Source organism: Sander lucioperca, chromosome 15, assembly GCF_008315115.2.
Source record: "Sander lucioperca isolate FBNREF2018 chromosome 15, SLUC_FBN_1.2, whole genome shotgun sequence".
Taxonomy (NCBI): domain Eukaryota; kingdom Metazoa; phylum Chordata; class Actinopteri; order Perciformes; family Percidae; genus Sander; species Sander lucioperca.
In genome coordinates, this window is record NC_050187.1 from 29,590,886 (window position 1) to 29,606,740 (window position 15,855).

Genomic DNA, 15,855 nt, shown 5'->3' on the forward strand with positions numbered 1-15,855 from the left:
TTTTATATATTTAAGCTTCGAGCATTAGCTGCAAGAAAAATAGAATAACTTATCATACTTTCTGCACAAATCCGATCAGAGAAATGCAGCGCAAGCCTGCGTTTTCTCTTTAGTGACAAATTGTTAAATAACAGCAATAGCATCTTAATTATTTTAATGGACAATAAAGTTTTACATTTTACCGTTTACAAGACATTTATAGGGCTATAAAAGTCACACACACTTACTAAGGCTACTTAGGCCACATTCTCTCTCTGTTTCACACACTCACAACTACACACACGCACACACACACACACACCTGTGTAGCCTTTGCCACTTCTTAAATGCTAATAAACATTCCTGAGTTTGGTAGTTTATATCTGTCTTTACCCGGGTCAAGCTGTTGCTTTGTTTTTCTCTCCTCGTCCACTTTTTTGGGCTCCGGTTTCCTTCCCAGCTCCTTCGCCGTGCCAAGCCGCTCGAGGACCACCTCAGTCGGGCTGGCGAAGCTGGAATCTTCGGGGCTGTCGTGTGACGGCGGTGAACTCTCAGGTTTAATCGCCTCATACCTCGGGCTCAGATTGGAAAGGTCACCCTGAGCGGGGACACACCCGGGAAAACCGACCGACGCATGTGACAGAGAAGTCTCCGAGGTGGGAGTCGCCCCCTCCCAACAGCGGACGAACCTGCCCTCGGAAGCGGCCGCGGATGCGAGGTGTTCGGTGTGGGTCTGCGTCTGCGGGTCGTAGTATGGGTGGTGGTGGCTCAGGAGGTGATGTGGGTGAAAAAGACCGGGGGTGGACTGCAGCTGCGGAGAAGAGGGCGAAGATGAAGTAGAGTTGTTTGCCCAGGGAGAAAAGCCGTTTAAGCTCGTTTGTTTGTTGGAAAAATGTGAAAAATCTGGAATGTGTGAGCCGGGGGTCCCCTCCTCAGCCTCCGCTCTCCGGCCTGGCTTTGCGCAGCCGGCCGTCGAACCCTGCAAGCCTCCCGGGATGAAATGTGCACCGTACGGCTCCTCAGTCTGGATCCCCATCATGGAATAATAATTCGTTAGCGACATGTTTATTTTATTATTTCAATAAAAAGACACTTAAGTGCGACTGTAAAACGTTAGATGGGATGGTATAGTGGCTTACATCCTCCCCTAAAATGGTAGTATTTTTTTTCCATGCCCTTACCTTCTTCTCGGCTGCCCATTGGTTATACGTGGATCACATGGTTAGACTGTATTTACCCAGTATAGGAAATAAATCAAATAATTCTTTTGTGCTCAGAAATGTGATGGAAGGCCTTCTAGTCTGCTGTCAGATGGGCCTCAATGTAGCATCGTTTTTTTTAAAACTGTTCCTTACTGAAAATACCGTTTTACAAGCACAATAAAAAGTAGCAGTTTACAAGCGTGTGTGTGTGTGTGTGTGTGTGTGTGTGTGTGTGTGTGTGTGTGTGTGTGTGTGTGTGTGTGTGTGTGTGTGTGTGTGTGTGTGTGTGTCTGCCAAAACACTGTTTAATAGGCCTATAAAATAAGAGCTTATTCTGTATTCATAATTGGTGACAAAAACGCGTCTTTGTCGCCTCAAAGTTTAAGAGGAGAGGTGGGTTTTGGCTTTTCTTTGTCCCAACAAGTAGGCTACTTTCCTTGATCTTGATTTTACAATAAACATAGCCTATTGTGTATTTCTTAAAAAGACGAAAACTCTCCCTCGAAGTTAATGGATGCCGCTATGGGGACTTTCTTTTGTAGTCCATACTGCAATATCTTTATTGGATTTGTGTCGGTGGACTGCTTCACTCGTTAGATCGTCCCATTTCAGCTAGGCCTACCTACCTCTAATTTCTTTTTTTAAAATTCAGGCTATTACTTACTTACTCACTTATCCTACTCAATAATTCCTGAATAATTGATTGACCAACCTAATAAATAACAATTATATTGCCTGTTGAAAAGAAAACACGCATGGGGTTGCACATGGAAGTATTCTGTTGTCTTATGTCGTTTGTGATTGTTAATGCCCGTCGCTGTCCACTCAAATTTGGGTGAGTGTGAATTTCCATCATAAAAACTGAAGGACTGAGTGTGCCTTGAAATAAATACACCATTAACACCCCATTGGATTATCTGAAAAATGCATCGGCACGAAGGTAAAAGCAGGGCTGTTTTTTTTATAATTGACATTTTGGAGGCACGTGGATCCATCTATTGGTCAAATGTCAGTGGTTATGGACTGCTTGAGATATAGGCATACATTATTTAGCTAGATTATTAAGTTTTAAGAGGCTGAAAACGTTGCAATTAAAAAAATCATATCAAAATTAGAATCAGAATCAATTGGCCAAGTATACTTTAATACACAAGGAATTTGACTTCGGTAGGTGTTAACTCTCTATACATTCAACAAATAGACATTTAATAGTAACAAATAGACATGTAGTAGTAACAAGTAGTAGTAACAAATAGACATATAGTAGTAGTAGACAAATAGTAAGATAGACACATACTGTACAATAGAGACAACAATAGCTATACATATAGGTCACATATCAACATAATATACAAAAATACAAATAAGCCAAAAGAAATAAGCCATAAAATAAAGACAAGTACACATGGAATTGGATGTAAAGTGCAAAAAGTAATAGTGCAATGTAGTGTGCAAGATGCATATTGGAAATGATTATATTTGGCCCCATGAAGATTTTCTTCATCGTTTGAGTGTGAAAGTGAAATTCCATTGGCTAGAGAAGAGGTTGGATAGGGGCGTAGCGTTTTCTTCTTCTTCTAAGAACCTTCTAACCATAATAAATCCATTTCCAACATAGACCTTGATCGCTGTCTCTTGTGCACCCATAGCGCCATCTGCTGGCTGGATGAGGTAAAACTGTGCAGGACACGCTCTCTATAGGAGGGAGTCTCAAACTACATCATGCAAGATAAGATATTTTACCAAGCGGGGCACTTTAATACATTATTTTTTTTTTATTTAGCACTTGATCAAGTTAGTAGAAGCTCTGTCATCTGGTCTCAGTAATAAAATAAAGAAACACATGAATCAGCGCTTATAATTTAATTTTGGCTGGACCCTTGAGGATTCAGGCTGAAAGATGTTATTGAGTTCCTCTAGATGGCAGTAACATCATGTCTGCTCTAGTGATGGAGTAGGGAGTCAAGCTCAACCTGCTGTTGCAGGCTGACATATACATTTATATGACAGACTGTAAGAAGTAGGGAAAGATACAATGCATTGCCATAAGCAAATGCCAACCGTTTCAGAGATTACAATCTGTTGGTTAAGTATTATTAGTACTATTGCATTTACTCTTTCTATTGCTATTATTTTTAGCACCATCACTTTTACTATAACATTACTATTTCTACTATATGACTACTTTATTGTTGCTATTACTAGCATTATTACCATTACTTACTTACTTACTACTTACTGGAAACTCCTAGCATTTATAACCAGTATAAACACAAAGTATAACACACTGAACACATGTAGTTGTAAGCAGATATGTAAACATTTTGAGTGGTTATTAATGTATTCATATTTGTCAACAATTATAACTTCTCCCATGAAGACATATTTTATATTATTACAACTGTGTTTAATTGTCATTTATTATCTGTTTCTACAGTTAGTTCACAGTTAGTGAGTTCCCACAAGAGTTTATTGTGTTAATAGTTAATAATTACATAAATCTGCTTCAACTACATTATAGTGACTTATAAATCATTTATTACATGTTTATATACTGCTTATAAATGCTAAACAGTGAGGTTAAAATAAAGTGTTGCCCTTTCACTCTTATGTCTATTATCAATTCTGTTATTATTGCTACAAAAAAACTGCTACTGCTGCTGCTGCCACTAAAATTACTACTGCTCCAAACCTTAATTCAACTACTACCAATACTGCAATACTGCTACTGACACTTTTTCTCCTTTCAGCAATAATGCTGCTGCTACAAATACCACTATTATCACTGCTGCTGATTTTACCCCTAATACACCTCTTCAACTTCTTTATTTGCTTAACTACACACATGCCTCTGTTACTGCTTCTACAAGTTCTGTTACTAGGCCTACTGTCTATTTGTCTACGATTACTGTCAATGCATTATCCATTTCTTTAAGACAGTAAAAACAAAGAATAAGATTAAAACAAGGCGTAGCAATACAAAATGTGTGTAAATATATATATATATATATATATATATATATATATATATATATATATATATATATATAAAAATCCGTTTAAAACGTGCCTGTGTTGGTAAAAGAAAAAAAGGGTCTAGTGGTCGAGTTTATTGTAGGTCATTAGGTTGAATGCCTTTACTTCCAACCAGAAACACAATCTCTCCTTTCATCTCCTTGTCTTTCTTTTTACGTCACACACAAATACACACTCATGCACAGCCGTAGGCCTACTAACACACACACTCACTCACTCACTCACACACGCACACACACACACACACACACACACACAGACTGAGTGCAATGTGTGAGACAAAAAGAAAGAAAGAAAGAAAGAAAGAAAGAGACAGCAGACCGTCTGTATTGCCCCAATAAAAGTCATTAAGTTGAGGAAATGGTGGTTGTGACGCTGTGGTGTGTTGTAATTGTTTTGCAGTTCAAGGTTCACTTGCAGCCTTGGACTCACTGTGTGTTGTTCAAAGTCTGGGTTGGGACCCCAGATTGGAAAGAAGATAGAAAATATGACAAAGAAGCTATTTACTACTTTTACATCTTATCTTTTATAATATGACACTTACATTTTATATTAGTTTAACCTGGGGCAGCAATTACCTGCTTACGGTAATAACCTGCTTTTTAGTTATGGTTGTGTTTACGATTCAGGCTCATCCAACTAAAATGTGAGCGTATTTAATTGTGCTTCTGGGTATACTTTTTTGTTGCCGATGTGATCCCAGATTATGTTAATTTACTTTTTCAGACAACATCCTGTGAATGGCTTCAAACAATGCTGTTACAAACCAGCATTTAAAATAAGCAATACCTATTTGTGTATGTTGTGTAGCTATTTTCTTCTTATTTTACAATACATTTTATATTATATAACACATTTTAAAAGTGTCTGAACTGGTTTATGCCACCACTAACAGGCAAAATTATATTTATAATTCCACAATCAGACTAATCCAACCTCTAAATGTCACATGAATTTGCTATGTTTTTGTTTTCGAATGTTTGAATCCTTTGTAAATTAGAAATGCATTTAAAACTATGAAATCATATCATAAAGTTTACCTCAAGTTTTTTTTTTACATCAAATTAAGGATTACACCCTCTGAGAAAGCCCCGCAAAGCCCTTTTAAAACAAACAACAAACAGTTCCGCTTAGAGATATTGCATCAAATATTTTAATACCTTATCTTCAAGTGTACATGTTCTGACATAAAATACATGCATACATTGAAATCCAAACTGCGTAATGTTACAATAAATGCATGCACACACACTTGGAACAAAAGTAGAAGATAGGCATGAACGACTCATTGATTGTCATTCATTATTTAATCACATTTAATCACAAAGTAAACCAAGCAATAGGATTGCACTCATATTGCTTTCTTATGCAGTCAGTCTTTACAGCATTTTGCCTGAAAACACAGAAGCAAAATGGTAACAATACCAAATGTCACAGATATCACACAAAAAAATTAGATTGTCTTCGCTTGCCTAAAATGATTATATTTATATGATATTTGGTATTTACCTTTAATTGTAAACAATTTCACATGGACAGCAAGAGGATTTATAATCCAAAAAATGTGACTGTATCAATACAGATTGGTAGATCCATAGAAACTAACTAATTTACACTCATAGGGCCTGTATCAATAAATTGTCAGCAGTCAAAGTCAACATCAAAACATACAATAAAAAATCAATCAAATACTCTCAGAAAAGTGAAGTCCTAAACAAGAGGCTCCACCATTGAGCATATAAAGAGCTACATCTGTATTTAATGTTTCCCTACATATATAAAGAATGCATGTGCTCATTCCTTGGTATTTATAGGACATGAGGCAGAGAGAGGTTTCATTTCTTCACAGTGAGCCACATGTCTTCAGATGGAAGTTGGGTTCAAATAAGGCAAGAATGCCTTTGATGAAAAGTCAAGAAAACCAGACAGAAGAATATTCATTAGTTGTTGGTGTTTTTGACTGCTCAGGATTTGTTTCTACTCTAGAAAAACATGGGGGCTATGAGCTTTGTGGTTTTCCTTCGATGGCAGGAAGGAACTAGATTTATCTATTTACTTGAACACAATGGAGTAGAGGTGCTGCTGGGTCTTTGTGGTGATCACATACAGATGCTCTTTGGCTAATTAAGATGTACTGTGCTTATTCCATCTTGTAAAGGGCTCACTGCATGGATGGTAAGAATATATAAAATGTAAGTCTCCTTCAAAAACTATCCAAGGCACATAAATTAAAATTGACATGGCAGTATGTAGCCTATATTCAAAATGACCAGCCTATATTTAGTTTGTCTCTATTAACCTGCCTACAGGGTTGGAATGATACAGTGCTGTGACATTGTTTGCAGAGTTGTCACACAGTTTGCACCTGACACTTTAAGAAAGACTGTCTCTTACTTCTTTCTTCCTCATCCGTCCATCAGAACAGGTGATATCCTGAGTGGTACAGCAGCCTCTCTCTTTTCAATTTCTTCTCTTTCATTCTTCTGTTCTGGAACCAGATTTTCACCTGTCTGAATCAGTAAAGGATAAAATAGATAAATAGAATTTGATTTGTTTGCGCTGCTGTTCTAGCAGAAATAGACGTTATATTGAAATAAAAAGCAACATATCAGACAGAATATTAATACGGGATGTAATTACATGATGGCCATCACCAACATTTTTTTTTATTTGGTTACGCCACAACAAACAATTATATTCATTATCAAGTCATCTACCAATTATTTTCCTGATTAACGTCAGAAAATTGTGAAACACGGCCATCAAAATTTCCCAGGGTCCAATGTGACATCTTTAAATCTCTGATCAGCAGTCCAAAACCCAAATAAATTCAGTCATAATGATATAAACACAGTGGAGAATTAGAATGAGCAGTTATCAAAATAGTTGCTGATTCATTTTCTGTGATTAATTCCATTCCAATGTATTCATGGTTACTATACTTCCATAGATTCCATCACACTTTGCTAACAACAAGAACAAGACACCAGTCACCAGCCATGCAGGGTATGGAGTATGTAATCATAGTGCTTCTCTGCAGCCTGAAGCTTAGGTAAGTGGAGTAACAATCACCCTAGCTCTAATTTACCCTCATCTAACCCCAACTGGAGCAACGTTTGGAGTGTTCCTTTGCCCAGGTGTAACTGTGCTTCTATGACCCAGAAAGCAGCTTGTATTTTTACAAATGTCTTCATATATGAGTCCGTGAATCAGAACTGGGGTCTAGTCCTGCCCTACAAAATTGAATTAAAGAAATATTGCAACATGCACGCACCGATCTGTCAGGTGCAGAAGGCGGGACAGCTGCACGCGTCTTTCCTTGTTGATGTAAATGTTGAATAGAAACTCTTTCTCCAGCTCTCTGATCTGCTGCTTGGAATAAGGACAACGTGTCCTCCTCCTCACACAGGGCTCTGCTGCAGAGAGAGAGAGAGAGAGAGAGAGAGAGAATAATACACCTTGAGAAAAGACTTATTATAAAGAATAGTAAAAAAGCAAATTTTTAATCTAAGTGTGTCTAATGTAATAGAAGAACATTACTAATGTAATACAACACAAATGTTCAGAGGACACCTGTCTCTTTAAACACCCAAAATAGATGAGTGACAACCAGTCTGTGAAGTAGTCTGAGTTTAATTGAACTGATTTAGTTTTTTTTATTTTGTTTTAGATTTTTTTTGTGGCTTTTTTAGCCTTTAATGGACAGGAAAGCTATAGACAGCTAAAGTGGGAAAGAGATGGGGGATGACATGCAGCAAAGGGCCACGGGTCAGAATCAAACTTGGGCCGCTGCGGTAAAGACTGAACCTTATGGGGCGCACGCTCAACCAGGTGAGGTGAGCTACCAGGGCGCCCCTGAAATGATTTTTAACTTTTACATTTTTTGTATTTTTTTTTTTACAATCCACACAGCCACACATTGACAGGAAAACACTCACTGTACATTTCAGACATGTCAAAAAATAAATTAACAGACAATACAATAAATTAGGACATAACAATTCAAATTAAAATGTAACTAGACTATTAACCCTTTTGTTGTCTTCCATTTGACCATGCATCGTCCTCCCAGGTCAAAACTGAAAATCACTTTTTCTAACATTTTTGTCTCTTCTGGCACTTTTTTCAATGTTTTTGGCACTTTTTTGACGTTTAACACTTCTTTTCACTACCATGTATAAACACCACTAACACAAACTTATTACTAGATTTACACTTCTTTCAATTAACTAAAGCATCACAGATCCCCTGTCAAGGGCCTTTTTAGTCTATACACTGCCAAGTGGAATAAAGGAAAGTACATTTACATTTGTTACATTTAAAACAAAGGGATGAGAAATTGAGGTTAACTCCATGTAGCTTGGAAGGGGCGAGCTAAATCTGATGTAAAACATTGAGGATTTTTAACTTTTAATTTAAGGTGAATGTCAAGGTCTAAGTCGGAACAGTGAGTTCAAGAACTGACTGATCAGAGCCAGAGTCTATAATTACAAAGTGTTCACATTAGGTTATTTGTTTGCATTTGTAGATTCGTAAATGTGTAAGTCACAGGAATACATGCTTATTTAGGCCCACATGCATAGTTAGTAGGCTATGTGACTGTTACTATTTTAGCCAACCACTATCAGTTGGGAGTACAATTGGCAACAAAGAAAATTGGAACATTAATTAACTTTATTGTGTCATTTGATAACTAATCACATATCAGTGCATAGAAAACTACAATTTTAAAATAGTTATAAGCTAGACACAGCATGCAGGCTTCCATTTTGGAGAGATTATATTGCTATATCAGGGCCATTAAATACATTCCTTAGGTTGTAGACGTGTAGAGAAGAAAGAAGCTAAAACATTACACTAGGCTATTAGCCTAGGTTTTGTGTTGTTAATTGTTACATTATATTCAGTCCTGTATCCCAATAGCTTTAATTTGAAAAGATGAACCTGTTCTAATCAATCAGAATCAGAATACTTTATTGATCCCCTCAGGGAAATGATTTGGAGTTGCTCACAGTCAAATTCAAGATAAATTATAAATGTATATAAATACCATAAATAAAAACATGAAGTAGAAGTAAGTGAGATTAGGTTACAAGTAGCCTACGATTTGGTTAAAAAGATTGTAGTGCAGTGTAAATACATACGGACATAAATAAGTAGCCTACAGTGTGAATATAAGTAGGCCTAGCAGCAAATAGTTTAGATTGAGTAAACACAGAGTAGCAGTCTACACAACAGTAACATAGATAAATAAAAAGAGTTAACTATTAGTCTAGTTATTTCTTTTTTTTTTGCCTGGACAAAAGGTCTATAAATGACTAATCTTAGCTGCTCCCGTTGGGCCTATTACGGCTCTTGACAGCATTTCACAACATTCAGTGAGTTTATGTGTAAGGAGTAGAAATGATAATGTAGGCTAATGTTTTAATCAAAAACGTATAGGATATCAAATAGCAAGTTAGCCGTTAGCACAAATCTCTCGTGACCCTGTCTGAAGCAAGACACCGCACGTTCATCATGACACTAAAAAGTGCTGTGGGATTTTTCAAGGGGCTCTACGTGGTCTCAATTAGGAATTCAACTAGCCTATTTATCTAGCCTAGACCCTACTTGTTTTTAAATAAATTAAACTATTTATCTCATTGAAATTAAAGTCGTCTATTGTAGGCCTATGTCTTCCACTTACTCAGGCCTTGGCTGTAGTCTCCTGCACTGCCGCTGGATAACGGCGCATCCTCCTCGTCCTTCGCAGCCTGGGGTGACTCTGACCCCTCCCTCACCTTGCTGCTTTCCCCGGTGTGACAGCTCGTCCACTCGGCCGGATTGGTCTCTTTCTGCTGTTGGCTCCCAGGTGTAATCTGGGCTCTCGGATCTAATGCCTCTTCCGCATACTCGAAAAACTGCTCGAAAACCGGCGGTAGGACTCTGTTTTTCCCTGCCGGGAAGAGAAGTCGAGAGTCCGGATTGAACGCAGTATGTCTGCCGGGGTAACCCCGCGGGTCTCCGGAAAACGGGGGACCTGAGGTGCCGTTAGCCGCTCCGCCGTACAGAAAGCAGTCTTTACCGGTGTTGAATATCGTCTCCGACGAGGATGGTAAGCCCTGGTACTCGTGAAAAACCGCTTCCCCCGGCATGCTGAGGCAGGATGGCGGCGCAGAGGTGATGGGACGGTTCGCCTGGTGGAGACTCCATTTCCACGGAGGAGAATACTGCTGTCGTGGCTCGTGGTGGTAGTAGCCCCGGTAATCCGGTAGTCTTCTCACTGAAGCGGTGCTATGGTCCAGCAGAGTTGCGCCGTTCTTCGTTAAAAATGGTGAAGTGATGGAGCCAAAGTCAGACTTTGACGGATAGGTGCAGCTTGGTAAATACATGGATAGGCCTAATTAAAATAGCCTACTTCAAATTCTAACAGGCTCTGGTTTGACCAATTATCTAGCAAAACCTGCACGCAGTCATAAATAGGGTAAAGGTAGGCCTACCCCTATTTCTATTTCCACATGGGCACAGCTAATTAGTAGGCTAACCCTAAATGTAGAAATTGAATCGATAGGCCTATAAACAGCAACCTAAACCTAGCTCTGCATCGTGACCTAAGCCCTGACAGTTAAAACAAGAAACATAAATATTATAGCCTATAAAAAGCCTATCTCCCCATCTCTGCATTAGCCCCAATGAAACCACTTCTCAATGGTAAGTGAGGAAAACAGTCTTTGACCTTGATCCCGCCCAAACTGGGTCTGCTGGGTAAAATTAAAAAAGGCTGGGCTGCACGTTTTCGTGGTCAGGCCATGTCAAATCCAAGCCACACGCACACACACACACACACACACACACACACACACACACACACACACATAGCCTACATACACATACACACACACAAATACAAACTATGCCAACAATAGTACTGTAGTTAAGCCTTTTCTGTATAAAACATAAATACAATGCCAGGAGGTGACATTTAAATCATACAGTAAAACAAGCAGTTAAGTGTTATGTATGTAGCCTATAATAAACAAATCTGTTTTAAGCACAAAGAAAACCATCCATTTTGCATGCACACTGATTGTCATAAGACCTCTTGGATATTTTCGACTTGTAAAACCACACAGCAATGTTCAAAGTAGCCTATAGTATTTCTTAGAATAAGGAGCACAAACAAGTCTAAAAGCTGGACTTCAAAGCCCATTTTGAGCATCTACAAGGGAAGCAGTTGGGGCTAACTATATTTTAGAGCCCTTTAAATGTTTTTTTTTTTTTATCCTCTGTGATCACCCATCCTGTCCTATGTGCCCAGACTGAGTCCAGTAAAAGAAAACATTCAGAATTCCTGTAGGATATAAGTGTAATGATGTCTGTTCAGCTTCATCTAATCTTTTTTTTTTTACTGAAATATTGTGGCTTAGTGATTGACAAGTATAATATATAGGGCCGCAACAATCCCCAATTTTATTTAGCCTACAGAATACAGGTATTCTACAAAAACTTTGTTAACAGTGACATCAAGGTAGAGTAAAAACTGTCAAATGATGTGTTTAAAGAGAAAATAATAATTTAACTCACATGATTTTTATAGCTTTATTAATCTGACATTTTGCTTAGATTTGTGATTTTCCATCCCAAAACATCAAAAGGATTTTTAACATTGTGAGAAATATTGCAGATTTTCTTTTAAAACTTGTATAAAACCACTGTTAAAAAAAAATGAATAAAAAAAAAAATATATATATATATATATATATATATGTTATGAAATTCCATTATCAGATCAGTATTTTGCAAACTAATTAAAGGAAATGTTTTTCTTCTTAACCTTATTTATTTTTTACTTTGTTGGTGATTTTGCATCATGATCATTGCCAGCTAATTGTTAATCTACTTCTTCTTCCTCCTTACATAATGCCTCACTAATTACTGTTTGGAGGACAAACTTCCCAACACTACTGTATGTCTTCAGATTTTAGTCTCAAATAGATCGAACTAATGAATATATATTAAGCAAAATAGCATCACTTTGATATTCTTGTGCTTTTTGTGCAAAGCCAATTGATCTAGGGACAATAAAGGTTTAATTCATCAATATATCCTGTTGGCTAACTTATCAATATTATTACTGGTAATAACAACCTAGTAACAGTGGTCAGTGGTAGTAGGTAATTGTAGTATCTGTAGCAGCAGATTAGGGCTGCAACGATTATTTCCATTGCCGATTAATCTGTCAATTATTTTCTCAATAAATCGATTAGTTATTTGGTCTATAAAATGTCCGAAAATGGTGAAAAATGTAGATCTATGTTTTCCAAAGTCCAACATAACGTCCTCAAATGTCTTGTTTTGTCTAAAAGATATTTAGTTTACTGTGATAGAGGAGTGAAGAAACTAGAAAATATTCACGTTTAAGAAGCTGGAATTAGAGAATTTTCTTTTTTTTTTAAACAAATGACAAAACGATTAATCCATTATCAAATAGTTGCAGATTAATTTAATAGTTGATAATGTATCAATTCATCGATTTATCTTTGCAGCTACAGCAGATACAGTAACAGTAGTACGTGTCCCTAACTGGTGGCCCGAAACTCTCCATAGATAATTACTGCTAGTAAGAGTACTCGTATTGGTTTAGAAGTACTAGTATCAGCAGTAACACAACCATTACTGGTAGCAGACATGTGTTTGGTCAACAGTAACAGTAATAGTTGAGCAGTTGTCCTCAGGTTATATTTTGGTCATTCTCTTATGAAATACAATATATAACATTTCTGTAAAAGGAAAGCCTTTGTGTTGTTAGGGGATTTTCCATTGTATTGCTCAGTAAATATATATCTGTCTAATCAAAAGACATTTCCTACTTTATGCATTTGCTTATCATGCGGACATCGCACTGAAACACATCGGTGTATTGTTCTGAAGAAAGTTCATTGACACTCAAAGCCCAGAGTTATTTTTTTTTTATGTTCTTGTGGTATCTAGACCATATAATAGGTTGGATTCTGACATGCCCTTTGATCAGCCTGCATTAAAGTGCTGCTGAAGATGCATGTGATAGAAAATAATGTCTTAAATGGCATTGATTAAGGCTTCGCACACACTCACATAGGCTCAAGTAAAGACCATTAGATGCCACTTTTTTTAATTTGTTTGATTCAGCTGCTTCAGTTTTAACACGTATCACTTAATAAATACATTTAAAAAATGATAAAAATAAAATAAAAAATACATTTTAAATAGCCTGAATAAAAATAAATGCAAAACTATTTAAAGTTTAAATAAATACATAAAAGGGAGGAAAAAAAAATAGGAAAGTAAATTGACAAATTGTTATAAAGGGAAATAAATAAAGAAGCAAATTAAAACAGAAATATCAATGTATGTTACATTTCAAATTGAATGCCTTGATTTCTTTTTAATATCATTTTTGGTATATTTAATGTCACATTAATGTATATATTGGGTCATTTAGCATATTTAGTTTTTTATTTTGGCAGCTTTCGTCATCCATACACACTGTCATGTTTTACTGGGACATTTAAGAACTAAGCTAAGCTAAGTTATTTATAACACCTGACACATCTGCTGGGAAAAATACCAATAGTTCTTAACAATGCGTTGGATAGCGTGACTGCTGACGTTTAATTTTTATATGACACTGTATTGGGTGCCTCGGCAGGTGTCTGCAGGTGGGCTGCTACTCAGCATCTCAGTCGTGATTTTACAGTCTCTCTGGTGTTCACGTATGCTTCTCTGACCAAGGGGGCTATGCAATCCGCATACTCAGAACAAGTGACTCTGGGTTGACATGCATTCTTCACACCAACAGATTCTCAGGTGGGAGGTTTTGTTTCTGGTTACATCTTTTAGATGGTGTGAGTTGACTTTAACTTACAGCATTGCAGGGCTGTTAGTGTAGTAGGGCAGTAGTGAACATTTCTGTGTAACATTTAAGTCATTTAGTACTAAACCCAATAAACCATCCAGATGTAAACAAAAAATGTGCATTATATTTAGGTTATCACATTTCATAGGCTATAGGCTGAAACACCAGAAACCCCTGAGGTCTAAAGCCAATGTGTATGGGGATTTCCCCATTTATCGCATAGCCTAATGTAAAAGACTTGGGCATATTTAATGGGCAATAATGTGTTGCAACAGGAGGACGTCTGAATTGAACCCACCGGGACATTGTTTTTATGAAAAGGGTTATCTCTTTCAACCCATGTTCAGCAACTTTTTGATCTTATTAAATTGCTCTAATGTTTGACATCCTACTGTAGCCTATAGAGCACGCGATGTGTTTACCAGGAAAACTAAAGTAGCCTAAATGCAATATAACTACGGGGAGAAAGGCTTATTATTTTCTTCTAGCTTTGTGCTTTTATGTTTTTTTACACACGTTATGGTGACAAACGGCAAATAGGCCTATAACAGAAAGAATGAATGAATGAAGCTCATAGTAAAACCACTATATCCAGTTGTGCCAGTGGAGCCTGTAGGCCTATACGACTCAGGAAAAGAGTCTTTGAATACCGAGATGCAGTCTCATGTCATTACAAGCTACAGCAGGCACCTATGAGCCCTGGAACAACAACACCAAAGACCCTGACAAGAGATTCTGACGATCAGCTGGGAGGACAGACGCAATCAGCACACACATCACATCAGCGTTCTAGGGGAAGCAACACAACCGCCACAATAACGCAGGAGGCCTACCAGCTACGATAGACCGGCATGTCAGCCGCATGACCTACACGTCTCCTCCAAACAGATCAAGTAGCTCCCAGCTGAAGGAAGGTCAGCCAGCCCCGGGCCCGGCGGGCAAAAAAATACACTTCAAGGACAATATCAAGGCCAGTCTAAAGACATATCACATCACATGTAGCACCATAGGAGCACTTTGCACTGGACAGGCGCTCCTGGAAGAAATCCGTGCAAAATGGAACTCTGCAGTTCCGCGGAGACAAAGCGAAAGACAGAGAGAGAGAGAGAGAGAGAGTAAAAGGCTCAGTCGCTAACCATGGATGTGGATCATGGCCGCTACAGCCATCTGAAGACCGATCCAACAGAGAGGACAGTACCGCCGATGATGATGAGAAGTGAGGGTTTTTTAAGAACTGAAATCTCACAGCAGCATTGACGCTAATTTAAATTTGAAGGGCTGAAATTCACCGTTTCCCTATTCAAATATTAAAAAAAAAAACATAGGCTATTCATTAGCTTATTAAATTAATATAGACCTAGCCTATATTAACCCCTATCACTGCGCGCTATCCTGTAAATAAATAGGCCTAATGTGAAACTAATTCAAATTAGGCTATGTAAACAGGTCAAAAAATCCCAAAATACGGGGGTTAATTTCCTCCTGAAACCTTGCTCCTGTGTAGCCTATTACAGGCTTGAACGCTCATACAAATAGTTGTTTATTTTAAGTAAACGAATTTAACTTGTCTAGGCTATAACACATTGTGTGCGTTAAAACGCAATGTTTGTTGTAACATTCAGTGAACGTGCAGGTCAAAAAGTTGGTGCGCTGAAAGGTGAACATGCAAACTAAGGAGAGCAAAGAAAGATAGTGACAGAAACATGAAAAAATCACGTTTTCAGAAGGGATTGCATGTGAATAACTGAATCGTGAAATAGGCTA

The 15,855-nt window shown here is 37.7% G+C and overlaps 2 protein-coding genes across 3 annotated transcripts in view; both read right to left on the reverse strand.

Annotated features, from left to right (window-relative positions):
• LOC116061610 (homeobox protein Hox-D9b-like) overlaps positions 1 to 1,143 on the reverse strand; it is a 5,668-nt gene extending 4,525 nt beyond the window's left edge. Inside the window, exon 1 of the mRNA XM_031315902.2 lies at positions 373 to 1,143. Within this exon, the coding sequence (XP_031171762.1) occupies positions 373 to 1,042 (670 nt within the window). The 5' untranslated portion in view covers positions 1,043 to 1,143. The remainder of the gene's footprint in view (positions 1 to 372) is intronic.
• A 5,347-nt stretch (positions 1,144 to 6,490) lies between these two features.
• LOC116061780 (homeobox protein Hox-D11b-like) lies at positions 6,491 to 11,040 on the reverse strand. 2 transcript variants are annotated; one of them, XM_031316138.2, is made up of 3 exons: positions 9,904 to 11,040; positions 7,492 to 7,633; positions 6,491 to 6,727 (listed from the first exon to the last, which is right to left on the reverse strand). In XM_031316138.2, the coding sequence occupies exons 1-3, from the start codon at positions 10,586 to 10,588 to the stop codon at positions 6,634 to 6,636; spliced, it is 921 nt and encodes a 306-aa protein (XP_031171998.1). In that variant the 5' UTR covers positions 10,589 to 11,040; the 3' UTR covers positions 6,491 to 6,633. The 2 variants fall into 2 exon arrangements, with proteins under 2 accessions (XP_031171998.1, XP_031171999.1); XM_031316139.2 differs by having other exon boundaries at positions 7,492 to 7,630; positions 9,904 to 11,038.
• Positions 11,041 to 15,855: the final 4,815 nt, after the last annotated feature.

Excerpts from the sequence above, each read along its gene's own strand:
- LOC116061780 (XM_031316138.2), bottom strand. The coding sequence starts at position 10,588 with ATGTATTTACCAAGCTGCACCTATCCGTCAAAGTCTGACTTTGGCTCC. Across the intron at positions 7,634-9,903 it reads AGACTACAGCCAAGGCCTGA|CAGAGCCCTGTGTGAGGAGG; the intron begins GTAAGTGGAAGA and ends CTCTCTCTGCAG. Across the intron at positions 6,728-7,491 it reads CTTCTGCACCTGACAGATCG|ACAGGTGAAAATCTGGTTCC; the intron begins GTGCGTGCATGT and ends TTACTGATTCAG.